General features: G+C 43.3%; 1 protein-coding gene across 1 annotated transcript in view; it reads right to left on the bottom strand.

The window, feature by feature from the left end:
• The window catches only part of LOC143787859 (albumin-like), a 32,642-nt gene extending 13,214 nt beyond the window's left edge, over window positions 1-19,428 (bottom strand). Inside the window, exons 1-8 of the mRNA XM_077276974.1 lie at window positions 19,316-19,428; window positions 18,430-18,493; window positions 8,484-8,616; window positions 6,258-6,463; window positions 5,535-5,667; window positions 5,088-5,188; window positions 4,237-4,366; window positions 2,270-2,484 (exon numbers count right to left, since the gene is read on the bottom strand). Of these exons, the coding sequence (XP_077133089.1) occupies window positions 2,270-2,484; window positions 4,237-4,366; window positions 5,088-5,188; window positions 5,535-5,667; window positions 6,258-6,463; window positions 8,484-8,616; window positions 18,430-18,493; window positions 19,316-19,394 (1,061 nt within the window). The 5' untranslated portion in view covers window positions 19,395-19,428. The remainder of the gene's footprint in view (window positions 1-2,269; window positions 2,485-4,236; window positions 4,367-5,087; window positions 5,189-5,534; window positions 5,668-6,257; window positions 6,464-8,483; window positions 8,617-18,429; window positions 18,494-19,315) is intronic.
• Between the last annotated feature and the right edge of the window lie 2,950 nt (window positions 19,429-22,378).

Below are 22,378 nucleotides of genomic sequence, written 5' to 3'. Positions count from 1 at the left end.
AATAAACAGTGAAAAATTTAAAGGCGTATGAATGCTTTCCGTACCCACTGTATATGTCTGTAACCTACATTTTACTCTATTCATTGTAAAATATAGACCCACTGTATGTGCATATATATAATGTATAGGAATATATATATATATAATACTAGATGGTGGCCCGGTTCTAACGCATCGGGTATTCTAGAATATGCATGTCCACATAGTATATTGTCCAGCCACGTAGTATATTGCCCAGCCACGTAGTGTATTGCCCAGCCACGAAGTAGATTGGCCAGCCACGAAGTAGATTGGCCAGCCATGCAGTAGATTGCCCAGCCACGTAGTATATTGCCCAGTTACATTGTATATTGACCAGTGACGTAGTATACAGCACAGAGCTACATAGTATATTGCTCAGTTACGTAGTATATTGCCCAGTGACGTGGTATACAGCACAGAGCCACGTAGTATATTGCACAGCCCATGTAGTATATTGCCCAGCTATGTAGTATATTGCCCAGCCACGTATGACACAAGTTAAAAAAATAAAAAATAAACATATACTCACCTTCCGCAGGCGCGTTGTAGTACTGTCAACTGTGTGGGGTGCAGGCGGCAGCTTCCTGTCCCAGGATGTGATGACGTCGCGGTCACATGACTGTGACATCACGGCAGGTCTTTGTCATGCAGGACCTGTCATGATGTAGCGGTCACATGACCGTGACGTCACGGCAGGTCCTTTCCGCGCAGGCGCGCAGGACTTGTGATGACGCCACGGTCACATGACCGTGACGTCATGGCAGGTCCTTCTGCCAGACCATCCATGCTACCGGAACATGCCGGTTGCATCGTGAGGAGCGGGAAAGGTGGCGTAGGTGAGTATATAATCATTTTTTATTTTTTTAATTATTTTTAACATTAGATGTTTTTACTATTGGCGCTGCATAGGCTGCATCAATAGTAAAAAACTTGGTCACACAGGGTTAATAGCAGTAACCCATGGCATAACGCGGTCCGTTACCACCGGCATTAACCCTGTGTGAGCGGTGAGCGGAGGGGTGTATGCGGGCGCCGGGCAGTGAGTGCGGGGAGTAAGGAGCGGCCATTTTTTTCAGGACTTTGCGCGTCGCTGATTGGTCGCGGCAGCCATGACAGGCAGCTGGCGAGACCAATCAGCAAATGAATAACCGTGACAGACAGAAAGACGCAAGTGACCCTTAGACAATTATATAGTAGATATATATACACTCACTGGCCACTTTATTAGGTACACCTGTCCAACTTCTTGTTAACACTTAATTTCTAATCAGCCAATCACATGGCGGCAACTCAGTGCATTTAGGCATGTAGACATGGTCAAGACAATCTCCTGCAGTTCAAACCGAGCATCAGTATGGGGAAGAAAGGTGATTTGAGTGCCTTTGAACGTGGCATGGTTGTTGGTGCCAGAAGGGCTGGTCTGAGTATTTCAGAAACTGCTGATCTACTGGGATTTTCACGCACAACCATCTCTAGGGTTTACAGAGAATGGTCCGAAAAAGAAAAAAAATCCAGTGAGCGGCAGTTCTGTGGGCGGAAATGCCTTGTTGATGCCAGAGGTCAGAGGAGAATGGGCAGACTGGTTCGAGCTGATAGAAAGGCAACAGTGACTCAAATCGCCACCCGTTACAACCAAGGTAGGCCTAAGAGCATCTCTGAACGCACAGTGCGTCGAACTTTGAGGCAGATGGGCTACAGCAGCAGAAGACCACACCGGGTACCACTCCTTTCAGCTAAGAACAGGAAACTGAGGCTACAATTTGTACAAGCTCATCGAAATTGGACAGTAGAAGATTGGAAAAACGTTGCTTGGTCTGATGAGTCTCGATTTCTGCTGCGACATTCGGATGGTAGGGTCAGAATTTGGCGTAAACAACATGAAAGCATGGATCCATCCTGCCTTGTATGGAGCAACTTTGGGATGTGCAGCCGACAAATCTGCGGCAACTGTGTGATGCCATCATGTCAATATGGACCAAAATCTCTGAGGAATGCTTCCAGCACCTTGTTGAATCATGCCACGAAGAATTGAGGCAGTTCTGAAGGCAAAAGGGGGTCCAACCCGTTACTAGCATGGTGTACCTAATAAAGTGGCCGGTGAGTGTATATATATAGTATTAGTATATAAATCTCCTATGTTTTGTGGAGTTTCCACCATTACCCAATCTGAGTTTGCTTAACCAAAATAGAGATTGCTATTAGCATAGAATTGTATAAATATGCTACATCTGAATCTAAGTATATTTACTTTGCTAAGAAGACATCGTTTTCATCTGCATAATGTTTGCACACATCGTCGGCCTCTACAAACTCTTTCATTTCTTTAGGCAGATCTGCTGGGATGTCGTCCTTAGGCAAGGCAATCATGCAGGGTTTGCGCTCAAGTAGACTCTTTTCACAGCAAGCTTTCAAGTTGGGTGATATCTTTTCCTGATTGTCACAGATATGCTGGATGTATTCCATCTGCCAGATAGAGACATAAAGGATTAGGCTACTTTCACACATCAGGTTTTTGGTTTCAGGCTAAATCTGGCAAATTTGCAAAAAAACGGATCCGGCATAAATTGTGGAAAACTGATGCGCTGGATCCGTTTTTTAGCTGGATCCGTCTTTCCTTACTGCTCATGGATTTTTTACTTCCTGATTCCGGAGGGGGCAGGGGGGAAGGGGAGGAGAGAGAGAGAAAGAGAGAGAGAGAGATTTTCCCATGCCAGAATCGAATCGAAAACAAAGCTTCTGGGCATGCTCAATGTGCAAAAAACGGATTCGGTAGCCGGAACCATTCATTCACACACCCGTTCCATGCATTTATTGCCGGAAATGTCCCTTCAGGCTTTTTCGCCGCACAGAAAAAACATTGCAGTGGACGTTTTTTGTGTCCGGGAAAAAAGCCGGAAGGGACGGATCTGGCACAAAACGGATGAAATGCATGTCCTTCAGGCACAATCCGGTGCTAATATAACTGTATGGGAAAAAAATGGATCCGGCGTAAAAAAAACCCGGATCTGTTTTTTCCAAAAACTGCTGGATTGTGCCTGAAACAAAAAACCTGATGTGTGAAAGCAGCCTTAGTTCTATGGCTGCACTTTAACCACTTACAGTGAAATCAGGTCTAGAAGAAGACATGTTCCGAAATGCTGTGCCCTGGATCTGCTCAAAGTTTACTAGTTTTATTAGTGGGTGAGAAGAATAAGTGGCTTCAGGAGCGGCAAAATAACTTTGTAAGTCCAGCAAAAGATATCCCTTTCTATGTCTTACAAGGTTGAGGGGTTTGTCCTTCTATTAGTGCTTGATAGGACTCTTGCTATGGAGTCCCATGATTTATATGTACGGCCCTGCATTATTAAAATAAAGAAAAATCAGGGATCATTATTATAAGGAGGCACATTGGACAATTGTTATCATTATAGGGAAAGCATAGGAGGCATTGTTATTATACTAAAGCACAGGGGTGTTTGCATTATTGTAAGGAGGTTTGGGGTCATTATTATTAGAAAGGGTAAAGGAGTATTATTATTATAAGGTGGTCCAGGGGACATTATTTCTATATGATGCTGTATAACTGTTAGGAGGCAAGGGAGCATTATTACTATGAGCAAGTACAGAGGGAACAGGGGCACAGAATGGGCACTGTTACTGTGTAGGACACAATAGGTGGGTACTCCTACTATATAGGGCACAGGAGGGATATTATTACTGTCTCGATCACTGGTTATAGCACTTCAAGGCTTGTGAAGAGGTGGGTAATGTAACAAGGGTTCTGGAAAATCAGTAAGTCATGGGTGTCTCTGTGTTACATTTTTACTACTGTGTATGCTGATCATACTTGATTATGGTCTTGTGGTATTTTTTACTTTGCAATATTATAATTGTGGTGTTATTATTATTATGTCTTATAACCAAGGTATTATTGGAAATATTGGTCTTGTAGTAAATCTTGATTTTCTCCAGGCAGGGTAATACTAGTAATAAAGACCCCAATCTGGGGTAGGTCAGGGAGCCGGCATGGGCCTGTGTGCTTTCAAATGCTAGGGCTGGATTTTAGTCCCAGTCTGTCCCTTCATACAGGCCTGTAATATGGACATGTTGGAAATCAAGGTGTCGTCATATATTGTCTGTATACATGTCTAAGCCCTTATATACTATCCTACAAAACCTATCCATAAACTCAAAGTTTTTATCTTTGCTGTAGCATTTGTGTCTTTCTTGCCTTACCTTCTCAGTCATACATTCGACCACATCATCCTTACAGCAGTCCTTACTCAAATGCAGCGATTCAAGAGTGAGCTTATGTATAACATCAAAAGAAGAGCCAGGGAATTTCTGAGCGTGTTTAACAAGTTTTCTGAAGTAGAGAAATGCAAATTAGGAAATATTAACAGGTTATAGGTGTTTTCTCAAGATCGCAGATTTTCACCTATCTTCACAATGCATGATAAATGTTTGGATGCTGAAGATTCCACCACTAGGACCTCCATCAAACATGAGAATGGGAGTTTTGTGTTCCCCATTTGAATGAATAGGATATTGTGAAAACACCATGTGATTCTATTTAAGGATTATTTGGAAATATTTGAAGGAAGCAGGGGACGCATATGTGCACTGATACTCGAACTAGGAACATGGGAACCCCGTTCGCCCGGTTGATGTGAGTCCCAGTGATGTGACCCTCGTGTTAAGACACTAATCATCTAATCTGTTTATAGGTCAGAAGTTTGTGATGTCTAAAAAGTTCCATATACTATTAAGTTATGCAAAGTTTGTTGTAGATGCAGTTGACATTTATGTCACCCCTGTAGTATTTTCTGGTTTTTCTGGGTACACGATATCACATTATGTTATGACAAATTATGAAAGAGCATATAATAAATAAGAGACATTGCAGACTCTAGGTAGTGGCTAACAGGGAAAGTGGCTCTTTTTCCTACGGCCTACTTGATCCCTTCCTGGCACTCAGCCCTTAGGTGCCCTACTAGCCCCCTACTAGCTAAACCCTTGAATTATGAATAAATAACAATCAATAAAAAACAGTCAATCAATAATCCAGTAGATAGTCTGTGACTTACTTGGCATATAAGACTCTCTCTGGTGGGAATGATTTAAGAACATGGCAAGTATGTTTCTGTTGATATTCTAAAGAAAGTGTGGTTTTTTGAACGTCAGTGAACTGGAAAATTGCAAAAACAAAATAATGAGAAAAAAATAGGAAACATATTACAAAGTCTTGTGAAATGTAAATGGGTTCTGGCATTTTGTGTTCTCTCACGCTACTTGATTCTTGATAGTCTATTTCCTGGACTGCAGGGAAGTGCTCCTGGACTAGGTTACTTAGAGCTTTCTTTGTCCACATTCCCCTTCCTCGGAGATCTCCATGTAAACAATCCAAAGAGCATGGAAAGAAGAACACTGATGTATACAGAGCACACAGGGTATACAGGGGTCAGGTCCTTTCGGTAGATATGGTTGTGATTATAAATTAATACAATTTTACAGTAAAACGTTGCATACCATACCCTGGCATCGAAACATTTCTCCTTCTCTTCTTCTGCACAGCAGTCATTCATAATAAGGCTGTATTGTTTAGCAAGCCCCAGAACTGCCGGGGGGTAGAGAGATGGGTGTCTCTTAGCAACAGTATCAGTGTAGCTGAAAGTAAACAAACCATATGGTTAGGATAGCCATCTACATCCTAGCTAAAGCGCCAACCTCATCTCCTGAAAATTATGCAACTTTCTCTATTAGTTATTAATTAGATTCAGGATCTCTGCTTGCTGTCAGCAGATATTGAACATGATGAGGACAGGTTTGGGGAATTGTTTCTGTTCGCTGATAGGAAGCAGAGGTCTTAAAACTGTGGGGAACTGAAATACAAAGTATATTGTAACATTTCACAACTTTTTATAGCCAATTTAATTTCTGTCTAGATATAATTTCTCATGCAGATGTCCAAGAGGTAGCAATAATGGGTGCAGATGCTTTAGTTGCACACAGGCTCTCGGCAATATATGAAGCCACCTATATGTGGTTTTGAGGGAGGTTTTTTGCAGATTTTGACTTACTGCTCCTAAGCTTCAAATTACACTTCTGGGCACAGATGTGCCATTGTGAAACATGTTATGATAGATTTATATGGTGATATGAACGACTGCACCAATAGGTATACTACATATACACATTACCCACAAATGACAAAAGGAATAAGAAAATACATTTAAAAAATGAATGCAAACACCTACTAGTGGAAAGCTTCATGAGGGTCTTCTGTCTGTAGTTTACAAGCAGCAGCAGCATCTGGTTTCTTAAATGGCTCAATGTTGGTATCTCTATGGTCATGGAAACACTTCTCTCTTTCTGGGTCTTGCTTTCCACAGCAATCAGCTTTCCAGGGATAAGATTGCGTTTCGTCTGATGCTGTACATACTTTATCATAGAAAATTGTATTCTGCAAAAGCATGAAAGAAAATAAATCAGATGTGTCATTTGACGAAGACAATGTGAAAAAACCCTCTGCAGAATGCTTACAGGGGTTGTTCTACTGATAAAGTACATTTTAGACAATGGATCTTGGAATAATAATAAGTTCCACAATTAGATGTATTAAAAAATGTTCCTGTGCCGAGATAATCTTATAAATATGCCCCTGCTGTGTACTGTGTAATGGCTGTATCTGACCCTGCAGGGACATGAGCTGATCATACCACAGCTCCTGGGCAGAGGAGGAAGCAAAAGAGAGGATACAAACAGGAGAACATGGGAGCACAGCGGATTCTTATTTTGTTAGGTAAAACATTACTCTGCCTGTTTTAATCACAAGAGAGAGTGTTTCTTGCCATGTCTCCCTCACTTTGAGCTCACATAAACCAATTCCATGACAAGTGAGCTCAGCATAATCCGCAGCTTCTACCTCACTGATTTGATTTATGATGAGCTCAGGGGACTGGAGACGTGGCTGAAACACTCGCTCCTGTGATAAAATAGGCAGAGTAATGTTTTACCTCACAGTAAGCAGCAGCTGCAAGCCATTCCTATGTCATCTGTATAATGGCTATTTCTTTATTCCCTGGTCAAAAGATGTATTATGTGAAGACCATGTCCCTGCATGGTCAGAAACATTCATTACACCATACATAGCAGGGGCACCTTTATAAGATCACGGGGGGGGGGGGGGGGGGGGAAATAACAGCCAATTGTGTAGCTTATTATTATTACAAGATCTATTAATTAAAATCATCAAAGAATTATGCTTCCAACAGGAATCAACACATCAGAGAAGAGCAATAGGAAAGCTGTATGCCGTAAAAATATACAAATTTTATTGATTACATAGTTTGAAAGAACAATTATATGTAGGTTAAAATTCAATTAGATGGGGTAACAGTGCAAAAGAACGCAACCGTACAAGAAAAGAGTAAAGTAATATAGCCACAACATAAAAATGTCCAAAAGATACATTGCAAAGAATCAAGTACTTAAAGTCAAGATTTATCTATGAGCAAGATTGCTTCAATGGGGAATGTCCCAAGAATGTGCAGATATGCATAAGCCCAAATGGGGTTTTAAAGTGCTAAGTGTGTAAGGCCCTAAAAGAATTAAGCCAGTTTTTAGGAAGTATAAACTAATAGCATCAGCTATATATTACTGAGAAAAAGTCACTGGTAATCCATGGGTACTGTACCTTGGATGGCGCTGACACCCCGACGCGTGTTTCGCGTTAGCTTTTTCGAGCTGTTTTTTTTCTACACACCTCCCCTCGAAAAAGCGTGAAATGCGCGTCAGGGTGTCAGCGCCATCCAAGGTACAGTACCCATGGATTACCATTGACTTTTTCTAAGTAATATAGCTGATGCTATTAGTTTATACTTCTAAAAAACTGGCTTAATTCTTTTAGGGCCTTACACACTTAGCACTTTAAAACCCCATTTGGGCTTATGCATATCTGCACATTCTTGGGACATTCCCCATTGAAGCAATCTTGCTCATACATAAATCTTGACTTTAAGTACTTGATTCTTTGCAACATATCTTTTGGACATTTTTATGTTGTGGCTATATTACTTTACTGTGGTACTGTGATTTCTTGTACGGTTGCATTCTTTTGCACTGTTACCCCCATCTAATTGAATTTTAACCTATGTATAATTGTTCTTTTAAACTATCTAATCAGTAAAATTTGTATATTTTTACGGCATACAGCTTCCCTATTGCTCTTTTCTGATCTATTAATTAAAATGAATTTTGCCTGTGGGGCAACCTTTTATTTTTTTTAAACAAACCTTTTTACATCAAACAGATTTGTTTTTCTGTAGAGATCCAGCCAGCTTGTGACATGGAAGCTGACTCCAATCTATATGTAAAATATGGAAGATTACTTTGGATCTTCATGCTATATGATCATAACTTTCAATGTGGGGGTTTCAGAGTAAAAGTTATGTTGTGGAATTATCGCTAGCAAACATTCATACCATTGGTTTCTTGCAATCTGCTTCATCTTTGTGATCTACACAATGCTCAGCAACGGCGGAGACTTCTTGAACCAGTTTCATGTGTTGTTGAAGTGAACATTTCTGGAAGTTCTGAGCGATCATAGCGAGCAGTCTACAAAATAACAGTGTGAAGTTAATGACTCTCAAAATGGCAGCGCATTCAATGCATCAGCTTTGAGTACTTCTTTATTCTTATGATTGTTGCTACTATTGCATATATATTTGCAGTATGAAACCCAGGAGGGTGTACATTTATATGGAAATTATTATTGTTATCCAGACTACTGGGACACAAATACTATGTTTCCTCTATGGCATACTAAAAATAAACTTAACAGCATTTCCTAGTTTTCCTAGTGAGTCAATTATCCTAATTGCTGGTGGGTAGTGTAGGACAAGCCCATTAGTAGAGACTAGGGTTGAGCAAAACGGATCGGTCATTTTCAAAAGTCGCCGACTTTTGGCAAAGTCGGGTTTCATGAAACCCGATCCGATCCCAGCGTGGGATCGGCCATGCGGTACACGATCTTCATATGATTTCATATGACGCTTAAAGCGCCATTTCTCAGCCAATGAAGGTGCACGTAGAGTGTGGGCAGCGTGATGACATAGGTCCTGGTCCCCACCATCTTAGAAAAGGGCATGGTAGTGATTGACTTGCTTTCTGCGGCATCACAGGGGCTATAAAGGGGCGTTCCCGCTGACCGCCATCTTACTGCTGCTGATCTGAGCGTAGGGAGAGGATGCTGCCGCTTCGTCAGAAGCAGGGATAGCGTTAGGCAGGGTAAATTGACCCCAAAATCGCTTGTGCTGTAGCAATTTCCACTGTCCAACACCACCTTTTCTTTGCAAGGACAGTGGAGGCTACATTTCTGTGCAACAGCTCTGTACAGGCTCCCTGATAGCTGCGTTGCTGTGTGTACGCCGCTGTGCAAACCAACTGCTTTTTTCAAAGCACAAATCCTGTTGCTCCTTCCTTTCTGCACAGCTATCTTGTTTGTTTGTCCACACTTTTGACTTTTGTGTGCAGCACTCCTTTTTATTGCTGCCTGCCACACTTTTCTCAGATTACTGTAGGGAGATAGTAATTGTAGTACAGTCCCTTTTTTTTTTTTTTTTGTTATATCTCTTCAAGCCACTTTCTGCCACAGAAAACCTACTGTATAACAGTGTGCCTGATTTCTTCCTAATTCTCCCATTAAAAAAAAAAAAAAGTGGGAGATTAAGATTGGCAAATCTGCATTAGTGCCAGTCCTGTGTGTGGCATCTGTCTTTTTTTTCTGCCACAGAAAACCTACTGTATAACAGTGTGCCTGATTTCTTCCCAATTCTCCCACAAAAAAAAAACAAGTGGGAGATTAAGATTGGCAAATCTGCATTAGTGCCAGTCCTGTGTGTGGCATCTGTCTTTTTTTCTGCCACAGAAAACCTACTGTATAACAGTGTGCCTGATTTCTTCCTAATTCTCCCATAAAAAAAAAGTGGGAGATTAAGATTGGCAAATCTGCATTAGTGCCAGTCCTGTGTGTGGCATCTGTCTTTGTTTTTCTGCCACAGAAAACCTACTGTATAACAGTGTGCCTGATTTTTTCCTAATTCTCCCATAAAAAAAAAAGTGGGAGATTAAGATTGGCAAATCTGCTTTAGTGCCAGTCCTGTGTGTGGCATCTGTCTTTTTTTCTGCCACAGAAAACCTACTGTATAACTGTGGGCCTGATTTTTTCCTAATTCTCCCATAAAAAAAAAAAATTGGGAGATTAAGATTGAAAAATCTGCATTAGTGCCAGTCTTGTGTGTGGTATCTGTCTTTGTTTTTCTGCCACAGAAAACCTACTGTATAACTGTGGGCCTGATTTCTTCCTAATTCTCCCATAAAACAAAAAAAAAGTGGGAGATTAAGATTGGCAAATCTGCATTAGTGCCAGTCCTGTGTGTGGCATCTGTCTTTTTTTTCTGCCACAGAAAACCTACTGTATAACAGTGTGCCTGATTTCTTCCTAATTCTCCAATAAAACAAAAAAAAAAGTGGGAGATTAAGATTGGCAAATCTGCATTAGTGCCAGTCCTGTGTGTGGCATCTGTCTTTTTTTTCTGCCACAGAAAACCTACTGTATAACTGTGGGCCTGAATTTTTCCTAATTCTCCCATAAAAAAAAAAAAAAAATTGGGAGATTAAGATTGGCAAATCTGCATTAGTGCCAGTCCTGTGTGTGGCATCTGTCTTTTTTTTCTGCCACAGAAAACCTACTGTATAACAGTGGGCCTGATTTTTCACTGCATTCTCCGACACATAAAAAAGGGAGATTTACATTCACAACAAGTTCACATACACCTTCTACCTGGTTTTACAGGACCACCTAACGGTTGTTAGTTAGGTTACATTTTTCAAATAATGAGGAAGTCTGGTGGAAGAGGTCGTGGCCGTGGGCGTTCATTGCCAGCTGGTAATGATGGTAGTGGTGGTTGTCGTGGAGCATCAGGTGATCGTGGGACAAGCAATATAGCCCCTAAGTCTCGAGTTGTTGAGCCAGCGTCATCGTCTGGCTCCACAAGGCCTCGAAGGCTCCCATTTCTGGGAGTAGGGAAACCGCTTTTGAAGCCAGAGCAGCAGGAACAAGTATTGGCTTTCATTGCTGACTCTGCCTCTAGCTCTTTCGCCTCCTCCTCGGAAAGTGCCAAATGTCAGAGCAGTGCATCGTCATTGGATGCTCCCGGTCAGGAACAAGTCGCTTCCTTGTGTCCTTCACCCAGAACAACAGTGACGGATGCGTCAGGCGACACAACTGGTTACTCCATGGAGCTCTTTACACATACCGTGCCTGGGTTAGAAAGGGAAATTGTTAACAGGCCATGCCTATTACAAGATGAATCGGACATGGAGTGCACAGATGCACAGCCACAGCCAGATTATTATGCTGTTCCTTTGACTCAGATCAGAACATTGCCCAGAATCTGACCCCGATGAGACTATGGAGCCCCGTCACGAACGCTATAGCACCGGCTTACACGGTGACACAGAGGAAGGTGCACAGAACATAGAAGAGGAGGTCATAGATGACCCAGTTGTTGACCCCGATTGGCAGCCATTGGGGGAACAGGGTGCAGGCGGCAGTAGCTCAGAAGCGGAGGAGGAGGAGCCGCAGCAGGCATCAACATTGCAACAGGTTCCATCTGGCAGGCCCATATCTGGCCAAAAACGTGTGGCAAAACCAAAACCAGTTGTAGGACAGCATGGCCATCAGGTTAAAGTAGCTCAGTGTGCAATGCCTGAAAAGGTATCCGATAGGAAGAGAGCAGTCTGGAATTTTTTTAACCAAGATCCCAATGATCAGCGCAAAGTCATCTGTAAGAAATGCTCAAGGACCTTCAGCAGAGGTCAGAATGTTAAAAATTTAAATACAAGTTGCATGCATAGACATTTAACCACCATGCACTTGCAAGCCTGGACAAACTACCAAACGTCCCTTAACGTTGCAGCACCCTCTCACAATTAAGCTAGTCAGCAACGTGACATCCCTTCCCTCACTGTAAGCTTACCGTTTAGCACACCACCTACAGGTAATGTGGCGGTTTCCTTGCAAGGCCAAAGCAGTCAGGGAATCACCAGGTTCGTGTTCGGAAAAACTGTATGTAGGGCAACATCAAGAATACCATCACCAACCCTCTCTCAGTCACCCATGTCCACCGGCACCCCCGCTAGTTCCACCGTATGCAGCTCTCCAGTCCAGCTCACCCTACATGAGACTCTCGTTAGGAAAAGGAAGTACTCATCCTCGCATCCGCGTACACAGGGATTGAACGCCCACATTGCTAGACTAATCTCATTAGAGATGATGCCCTACCGGTTAGTTGAAAGCAAAGCTTTCAAAGCCCTGATGGACTACGCTGTACCACGCTACGAGCTACCCAGTCGACACTTCTTTTCGAGAAAAGCCATCCCATCCCTCCACCAGCATGTAAAAGACCGCATTGTCCATGCGCTCAGGCAATCTGTGAGTAGAAAGGTGCACCTGACAACAGATGCATGGACCAGTAGGCATGGCCAGGTGCGTTACGTCTCCATCACGGCACACTGGTTTAATGTGGTGGATGCAGGGTCCAGAGGGGACAGGAATATTGGGACAGTTCTGCCTAGCCCACGGTGTAGGAAACAGTTGGCTGTAGGCGTTCGTCCCCCCTCCTCCTTCTCGTCCTCCAGGAGAAGCGAGAGCTCGTCCACAGACCGCAGTCGCACGACCACTCCATACGCAGCTGCCACTGTTGCACACGAGGTGTCCAATTATGGAACAGCTAGTGGCAAGCGTCAGCAGGCTGTATTGGCAATGAAGTGTTTGAGCGACAACAGACACACCGCGGAAGTTCTGTCTGAGTTCTTGCAGCAAGAAACTCAGTCATGGCTGGGCAGTGTACATCTTGAGGCAGGCAAGGTAGTGAGTGACAACGGAAGGAATTTTATGGCTCAATAGCCCTTTCACAACTGAAACACATTCCTTGCCTGGCTCACACCTTAAACCTGGTGGTGCAGTGCTTCCTGAAAAGTTATCTGGGGTTACCCGACCTGCTGCTGAAAGTGCGCAGACTTTGCTCTCACATCCGCTGTTCGCCCGTACACTCCATCCGTATGCAGAACCATCAGCGGTCTTTGAACCTTCCACAGCATCACCTAATCATCGACGTTGCAACAAGGTGGAACTCCACACTGCACATGCTTCATAGACTGTGCGAACAGAGGCGTGCTGTTATGTATTTGTGGGAGGATAAACATAGACGGGCAGGCAGTTGGATGGCAGACATGGAGTTGTCAGCTGTGCAGTGGTCGAAGCTCCAAGACCTGTGTCAAGTCCTTCAGTGTTTTGAGGAATGCACATGGCTGGTTAGTGCAGACAACGCCGTAATAAGCATGAGCATACCCCTAATGCGTCTGCTGATGCAAAGTTTGACACACATAAAGGAGCAGGCGTCTGCAGCCGAGGACGAGGGAAGCCTTGATGACAGTCAGCCATTGTCTGCTCAGGGAAGTCAACAGGACGAGGTGGCGGGTGAAGAGGAGGAGGATGAGGAGGATGATGGGGATGAGTATTTTTTGGATGAGGAAGCTTCTCAGGGGGCAATAGAAAGTGCTGGCGGTGCAAGGCCGGGTTCAGGGTTTTTGAGGGAGACAAGTGACGTTGATTTGCCCGAAAGTGCTCCTCAACCCAGCATATGCACTGACTTGACAACTGGAACATTGGCCCACATGGCGGATTATGCCTTGCATATCCTCAAAAGGGACCCACGCATTATAAAAATGATGACCGATGACGATTACTGGTTGGCCTGCCTCCTTGATCCTCGCTATAAAGGCAAATTGCAAAATATCATGCCACATGAGAACCTGGAACAAATATTGGCAACCAAACAAGCTACTCTTGTAGACCGTTTGATTCAGGCATTCCCAGCACACAGCGCCGGTGATGGTTCTCACACGAGCTGCAGGGGGCAACAGGGCAGAGGTGTTAGAGGTGCACAAATCAGAAGTGGCATAGGACATAGGGGTTTTCTGACCAGGTTGTGGAGTGATTTCGCAATGACCGCAGACACGACAGGTACTGCAGCATCAATTCAAAGTGACAGGAGACAGCATTTGTCCAGTATGGTTACTATTTTTCCTCCATTACCGATGTTCTCCCTCAACCGTCATTCCCCTTTGATTACTGGGCATCCAAAATAGACACCTGGCCTGAATTGGCCGAATACGCATTGCAGGAGCTTGCTTGCCCAGCAGCTAGTGTGCTATCAGAAAGAGTATTCAGTGCTGCTGGTTCAATACTGACCGAAAAAAGGACTCGTCTGGCTACCCAAAATGTTGATGATCTAACCTTCATTAAAATGAACCACTCATGGATTTCAAATTATTTTGCCCCACCTTTCCTGGCTGACACCTAGTTTTCCTGTAAAAAGGTCTTGCTTTGGGACTGGTATTACTGACTGTTCCAATCTCTTAATTTGCTGCTGCTGTTTGTCCAGCATACGATATGTTTACACCTCCCTAAATGGCCTAACTCCCCCCACGGGGCCGTGGTCTCGCCACTTGGCGCAAGCACCCGTCAGAGTGCCGTTTGTCTGAAGAGGTGGGTGTGCCCACTTTTGGTCGACGGCACTGGCACTGGGTCCCTCATAGTACAATGAAGTGTCTCTGGCGGTGGTGGTGCGCACCCAATGTCAGACACACCATTGTAACATGAGGAGCCCTGGGCTTGTACCGCCGGCCAGGAGAGAGTTTCCCCCACCCAGGTCAAACTGTGCTCTACCACTTGCAAAATTAGCTCTCGCTGCTCCACCACTGTTTAGTCTATGTGCTGAAATCCTTCAATGGCTGGCACAGACAATAACAATTTGTTGACATGTATGATGCTAGTTAAAATACTCAGGGGCCCTGTCCTACATTTACATCAGTAAATACTTTGCGCCAAATTACAATGTCAGAAATTCAGCATAGGAGCACACCCCTGTACCTACCATATTTTTCGGACTATAAGACGCACCGGACTATAAGGCGCACCCAGGTTTTAGAGGTGGAAAATAGGGAAAAAAATATTTGAAGCAAAAAAAATGTGGTAAAATATTTAATAACATAAATAACATACTATTATATGTGGTGTTATTATATATAATAGTATGTTATTATGTTGGAAGCTGCGGGACCAGTGTGGTGTCTGTGAAGTACTATATGAAGATGCTGGAGGGTGAGTATAAGAATGGGGGCACAGGGCTTATATTGAAAGCACCACTCCAGCACTGAAAAATAACACTGGAGTGCTGCTTTAAAATCCCATGGGAGAACTATAACTCCCAGCATGTCCTGCAGATCTTATGACATGCTAGGAGTTATAGTTCACTAAAGGAGTGGCAGAGTGCTTTATTGTGTTTTGGAAAGACTAACCTCTTAATTGTGGCAGCCAGCCTGTGGTGAGGTTAAAGCATCCCATGGCTGCACACAGAGCCCTCCTTCTTGTTGCCTTTCCACAGCACAGGTAATGGAAGCCAGCAGATTCTAGTGTTGGAGTCTGAAGGACCTGTGATGATGTCAAGAAGAGGGAGGGCTCTGTGCTGCCATGTGATGCTTCAGCCCGCCCACTTCTGACATCATCACAGGTCCTCCTTGTGCACACTGCACAGCACTCAGCTGCAGCCCAGGAAGGTACCAGCGATCTTCTTTCCCCCCCCACCCCCGTACCCTGCTGCTGCTGCCTCCTCCTCCTCCGCACACACGGATCTCCCCAGCTGCTGCAGGAATTAGCACTGGTTTATCCATGTGTGTCCCTGCTTAAGTGCAGTATTCATTTGCTGCTCCCAGCTCACCACTCAGCTGATAGGTGGGCGGGGAGTAGCTAATGAATATTCACTGCACTTAATCATGGGGACCACCTGGCTTCCCCAGCAGCTGATTCCAGGCAGCGTGGACATTTTTCTGCCTCCTGAAGTGGGATAACAGTGCGATCCCACTCGCTGCTGCCCCCCTCCCCACATGCTACATCCCTACCATAAGACGCACCCACACTTTCCTCCCAAATTTGGAGGAAAAAACGTGCGTCTTATGGTCAGAAAAATATGGTAAGTATGCCACCCTTTTTTTTGTGGGGGGGGGGGGTGTTTGTTTTATTTGGTAGACATTAACATCTGTTTTGTTTTTGTGAGTACTTACTGTGTGCGGTCCCTCCTTCCAATTGTCCTCCACTGACCGCACCAATGCTGCCTGTGTACCCCTGCCACGTAATGGAAGCTGCATAGAGCCTATTTTATTATTTTAGGCCTAGCAATTCTGTCTGCGGTCCCTCCTTCCAAATGTCCTCCGCTGACCACACCAATGCTGCCTGTGTACCCCTGCCACATAATGGAAGCTGCATAGAGCCTATTTTATTATTTTAGGCCTAGGAATTCTGTCTGCGGTCCCTCCTTCCAAATGTCCTCCACTGACCACACCAATGTTGCCTGTGTACCCCTGTAACCAATTTAAAACTGCACAGACCAAACTTTTTTAGTTAACACATACTACCTTTGTCTGTCTGCGCAACTCTATCACGCTGTCCTCCACTGAAAAAGCTGAGCTTCAACCTTCAGTCTCTCATTAAGTAGTTGTTTATATAAGACAGCAGTTGCCCTACTACTTGGGTTGGGGCCTAGTCACGGTGTCTGACGCTCCTTAGTGTTCTCCTCCTCCTTGGTGTTCTCCTCCTCCTTGGTGTTCTCCTCCAGGTTTCCTTGTCTGAGCTTCAACCTTCAGGCTCTCATTAAGTAGTTGTTTATATAAGACAGCAGTTGCCCTACTACTTGGGTTGGGGCCTAGTCACGGTGTCTGACGCTCCTTGGTGTTCTCCTCCTCCTTGGTGATCTCCTCCAGGTTTCCTTGTCTGAGCTTCAACCTTCAGGCTCTCATTAAATAGTTGTTTATATAAGACAGCAGTTGCCCTACTACTTGGGTTGGGGCCTAGTCACGGTGTCTGACGCTCCTTGGTGTTCTCCTCCTCCTTGATGTTCTCCTCCAGGTTTCCTTGTCTGAGCTTCAACCTTCAGGCTCTCATTAAGTAGTTGTTAATGTAACACTGCAGTTGCCCTACTACTTTGGTTGGGGCCTAGTAACGGTGTCTGCCGCTCCTGGGTTTCCTACTGCTTGGTTTTCTTGAGCTTCAACCTTCAGGCTCTCATTAGGTAGTTGTTAATGTAACACTGCAGTTGGCCTACTAGTTTGGTTGGGGCCTAGTAACGGTGTCTGCCGCTGCTTGGTGTTCTCCTCCACTGAACAAAGCAGTGCCGCCTGTTTCCTACTGTTAGCAATTTAGAACTGCATTTAGCCTACTTACTTATTTGGCCCTACTCACTGTGTCAGCCTCTCATTACAGTTGTCCTCCACTGAACAAAGCAATGCCGCCTGGTTAGTCCTGTTACCAATTTTGAACTGCATTTAGGCCACTTTATTATTTGGGCCTAGATCTGTGTTTCCTCCTCATCCTGCCCATTGCCCAGCCACTGCTAGATGAGCCCGCTGGTACATTTACCCAGACCACTACATTCCCCTTGCACTCTACACAGCCAGAATCTGACCCTGCTGAAAGTCAGGTTCCTCTTCCCGCATACTATGCCACCTTACACGGGGACAAAGAGGAAGGTGCAGGTGAAAGTGCAGGTTCCTTCATCAGGTGGGGGGGCCCACTCGTTGGCGACGTCACTGGCACAGGGCCCCTCATAGTACGCAAAAGTGTCGCTGCCGGTGGGAGGTGCCCCCGCCGTGCAAACACACCGCCGTACTGTGAGGGGCCCTGTGCCAGTGCCAATGCGAACGAGTGGGACCCCCTGCTTGCTCAGGATCACAGCACTTGCAACGTTGCAATACTTACCTCTAAATGCTCCACCGCCGTGACGTAGTCCACGTTTCCTGGGCCCACTAAAAACTTTAACCAGCCCTACCCCCCACAACTTTAGCCAAATGACCCCCAATTTCCAATGCCTAACTATTATTATAAAGTAAATTAATATTGACAAGCTTCTGTAACAAGAATGGATGTTTTTGCCATTAAAGTGGGCACTGTAGGTGTTTTCCTGGCCTCCACTCACTGCCGACTATGCTTCCCCATTGACTTGCATTGGGTTTCATGTTTCGGTCAATCCCCGACTTTTCGCAATAATCGGCCGATTTCACTCGACTCGACTTTTGACAAAGTCAGGTTTCGCAAAACCCGACTCGACCCCAGAAAAGGAAAAGTCACTCAACCCTAGTAGAGACGAATTAAATGATGAGATGTATAAAGGCCATATAATTTAATGCCTAATTTTGCTGCCCACAGTCACCCTGCTTCAATGATTATTTTAGGTTCCTATAATACAGTGGATAAATTATAAAAAGCTAAAAAGATAGAAAACTGTGGAAAAACAGATCAAAAATACTTACATGTGTTTAAAGTTGTCTGGGCCGAGAGTAACATACATGCTACCAATAACCCTGGGAAGATGCTCTAGAGAAAATGAAAAGACAGGGAAGAATATAAATATACATTTCATGCAAATTATAATTCTCATTAGTGGAAAAGTAGACATTTGGCACATCTAAACAGAGATAACTTAAAATATCTAAAATATCTTAGTCTTTATGAGAAGTTCATAAAATAACGAACCAGTACTGGTGACATGTTAAGAACTGACGCGTTTCTGGCAACAGCCATTAGGCACATACAGTAACTGTGAAGATAAATTTGCATCAACCCTTAAGATAATAGCAAAATATAATATATAGTATGGACTACAAAACTTGTAAAATTGTACATGTGGTCTTTTCAGGATGTAATGTAACAGTATAAAACTCCGGAGAACAGATGGAAGTTTAGTATAAAAAGTGAACAAACTTTATTTTATATCCATACGAACAATTTAAAAACAAGCACATGTCAAGTAATGAGAGTGCTAACAACACAAAAGACACCAGATATTGAAGGTCTACAGCACAATCATTAATGTGTCAGAGTGGGACACTCTCATTACTTGACATGTGCTTGTTTTTAAATTGTTCGTATGGATATAAAATAAAGTTTGTTCACTTTTTATACTAAACTTCCATCTGTTCTCCGGAGTTTTATATGGCTAATTTATGGAAGTATATGTTACTATTTGGTGGCTAAAAGCAGTCACAAAATGAATCTGGAAATTTTGATATTTGTTATGTAACAGTGCAGCACATACTATTTTCTGTGTGTTGGACAAAGAATAGTTGAGTGAAGTTTTGTTTGTCTACATTGATAATAATTACATATTCGTTAGTACTTAGTACAATCCTCACTTACCTGCATCCCTCTTTTGCAAATATCTTGACTCAGTTGCTATTGTGCAGAGGAGCACACAAATCAGAGTGACCCACTTCATGGCTGCAGCTCTTTGGGGAGGACCTCTCAGAAACCTGGAGAATATGTGAAAGTCTTGTGAATATATATGATGTCTGGCTCCATTTACAAATAATTAACCAGACTGGTTCTGTAAATTATTAATATTTACCTTGTGATTGAAATAGGGGGATGGCAAAAACACACTTTATTTGTTTTTGTTTGTTTGTAAATTAGGTTGATACTGGCACCCATCTCTTTAAAAGTCCTTGTATATCAGGTAGATGTCCACAGATGAACTACATCAGTCTTAGGTTATTACTCAATGAAACTACAAACAAAAGGTTAAGTAAAGTGATCCTTGATTATGACAGCTCCTCGGGCTCTGTTCATTGTCTACTGCAAATGTGAACAAAGGTAAAATAATAAAATAGACATAATACTTCTATGTTGATCCTCTATATTTTACTCATATCCAGTGGTTTGAGAAACTATTTACCCAGCTTGACTTTTTTTTTGTTTATCTACCTCACAACCTGGAATTTCACTGGTTATTTTAAGGGTTTGCATCAGTTCATGTAAAGAATATGCCCTCAACTGTGATTTTTTTTTATTGTGAAGCAAACAACAAATAGGACAAAATAGCTGAAAATTTCAGTATGTATAACTTCACCCCCCAGTATTTTGTAGCACTTCCTACAAAGGCAATTACTTTTCCATGAGTAAAACTGCTCTAGCTCCTTCAAGTTAGGTGTTTTCCCCTGGTGAACAGCAATCATCAAGTCTGACCACAGATTCTCATTTGGATTACGGTGTGGGCTTTGACTAGGTCAAAACATTTAGGCCATGTGCACACGTTCAGGATTTTTCACGTTTTTTTCGCGTTTTTTCGCTATAAAAACGTGATAAAAACGTGAAAAAAACGCTAACTTATGCCTCCTATTATTTACAGTGTATTCCGCATTTTTTGTGCAAATGTTGCGATTTTTTTCTGCGAAAAAATCGCATCGCGGAAAAAAAAGCAACATGTTCATTAAAAATGCGGAATTGCGGGGATTCCGCACATCTAGGAGTGCATTGATCTGCTTACATCCCGCACGGGGCTGTGCACACCATGCGGGAAGTAAGCAGATTATGTGCGGTTGGTACCCAGGGTGGAGGAGAGGAGACTCTCCTCCACGGACTGGGCACCATATAATTGGTCAAAAAAAAAGAATTAAAATAAAAAATAGTCATATACTCACCTTCGATGTCCCCGGAGTGTTCCCGCCTCTCACCGCTGCATGCTGCCGCTTCTGTTCCTATAGATGGTGTGGTTCAGGACCTGCGATGACGTCACTGTCTTGTGATTGGTCGCGTGACCGCTCATGTGACCGCTCGCGACCAATCACAAGCCGTGATGTCACCGAAGGCCCTGAACCACACCGGCATCTATAGGAACGGAGGCTGCAGAGGGTGAGTATAACCATTTTTTTATTTTTTTTATTATTTTTAAACATTCTATCTTTTACTATAGATGCTGCATAAGCAGCATCTATAGTAAAAAGTTTGTCACACTTGTCAAACAGTATGTTTGACAAGTGTGACCAACCTGTCAGTCAGTTTTCCAAGCGATGCTACAGATAGCTTGGAAAACTTTAGCATTCTGCAAGCTAATTACGCTTGCAAAATGCTAAAAAAAACGCGAAAAAAAACGGAAAAAAAGCGCAAAAAAACTAAATCGGATTTCTTGCAGAAAATTTCCGTTTTTCTTCAGGAAATTTCTGCAAGAAATCCGGACGTGTGCACATACCCTTAAACTTTTCCCCTTAAACCACTGGAGTGATGCTTTAGCAGTATGCTTTGGGTCACTGTCTTCTTGGAAGGTGAATTTCAATCCCAGTCTCAAATCACTGACAGACTGAAACAGGATTTGCTCAAGAATATCCCTGTATTTCACACCATCCATCTTCCCCTCAACTCAGACCATTTCCCCTGTCCCTGCTGTCGACAAACACCCCCAAAGCATGATGCTGCAGTCACCATGTACAAGTCTATAATCGCTGCACTCTTTGCGACAATATTATGCTTCAAGTGAAAAATGTGTTTATTACAGGTGAAGAGGCGACAAGTACAAGACGTTTCGGCCACTCTGTGGCCTTAATCACTGAGTCGCTAGAAAAAATGAAAACAAATATACATAAGATTCACAATATATACAATATGTACAATATATACAGAAGAGCCATATAGTATATGGCATAGAGGGCATAATGAGGGGTCGAAGCCATGTCAGGAGGGCTAATGACTTGGGGGATAACCTCTATGGGGATCCTCAAAAGGGTAAAGAACATTAGCTAGAGACAAGCAAAAAGTGGTTGCTATGTATTCATTAGGGATGACTGATTCAAGTATTCAAGTCTATCTGGATCTAGGTGGTAAGAGAGAGCGAAAGAACATCTAAGGCAATAGAAAGTGATGTGAGGACATACCGTAATGGTGGTGCGTCACTAGGTCATGCTTGTACGTCCCGGATAGAAATGGGCTAGGTATGGCACATATAACCTGGTAAGAGTGGTAGATACTTATTACAACCCCCCGAACAAAGATGGAAATAGCAGTGTTATAATTCTAGGATGATGTACTGTTTAGAGGAGCATGTGGAGGCAATAACCAGTACTCGTAATGAGGTACCGTTTAGCACTAGGAGGACTAGATATACAGGAGTATTGTAATGAGAGTAATATAATTACCACAGTTGGAATACAGCTAGTGCTGGAGCCACAAGGAGGGGTGGAGAGTGTTCGTTAAGCTAAAGGGTATATAAATACATACAGTAAGGGTACACAGTATGTACGATTAATATTAAGCGCAAAGGTAATAGAAAGATATATTTACCCGATTGACAGGGCTGCACAAGCCTAGACAATGTGTGTGCCACTAGAATAAAAGAGCAGATGAATGAACTGGTAAGTGTGGTGAGAGGTAGATGAATGGTATATACAGGTCCTTCTCAAAAAATTAGCATATAGTGTTAAATTTCATTAT

This window comes from Ranitomeya variabilis, chromosome 1 (assembly GCF_051348905.1).
Source record: "Ranitomeya variabilis isolate aRanVar5 chromosome 1, aRanVar5.hap1, whole genome shotgun sequence".
In the NCBI taxonomy this organism is placed as follows: domain Eukaryota; kingdom Metazoa; phylum Chordata; class Amphibia; order Anura; family Dendrobatidae; genus Ranitomeya; species Ranitomeya variabilis.
This window is presented reverse-complemented; position numbering and strand designations above follow the sequence as displayed.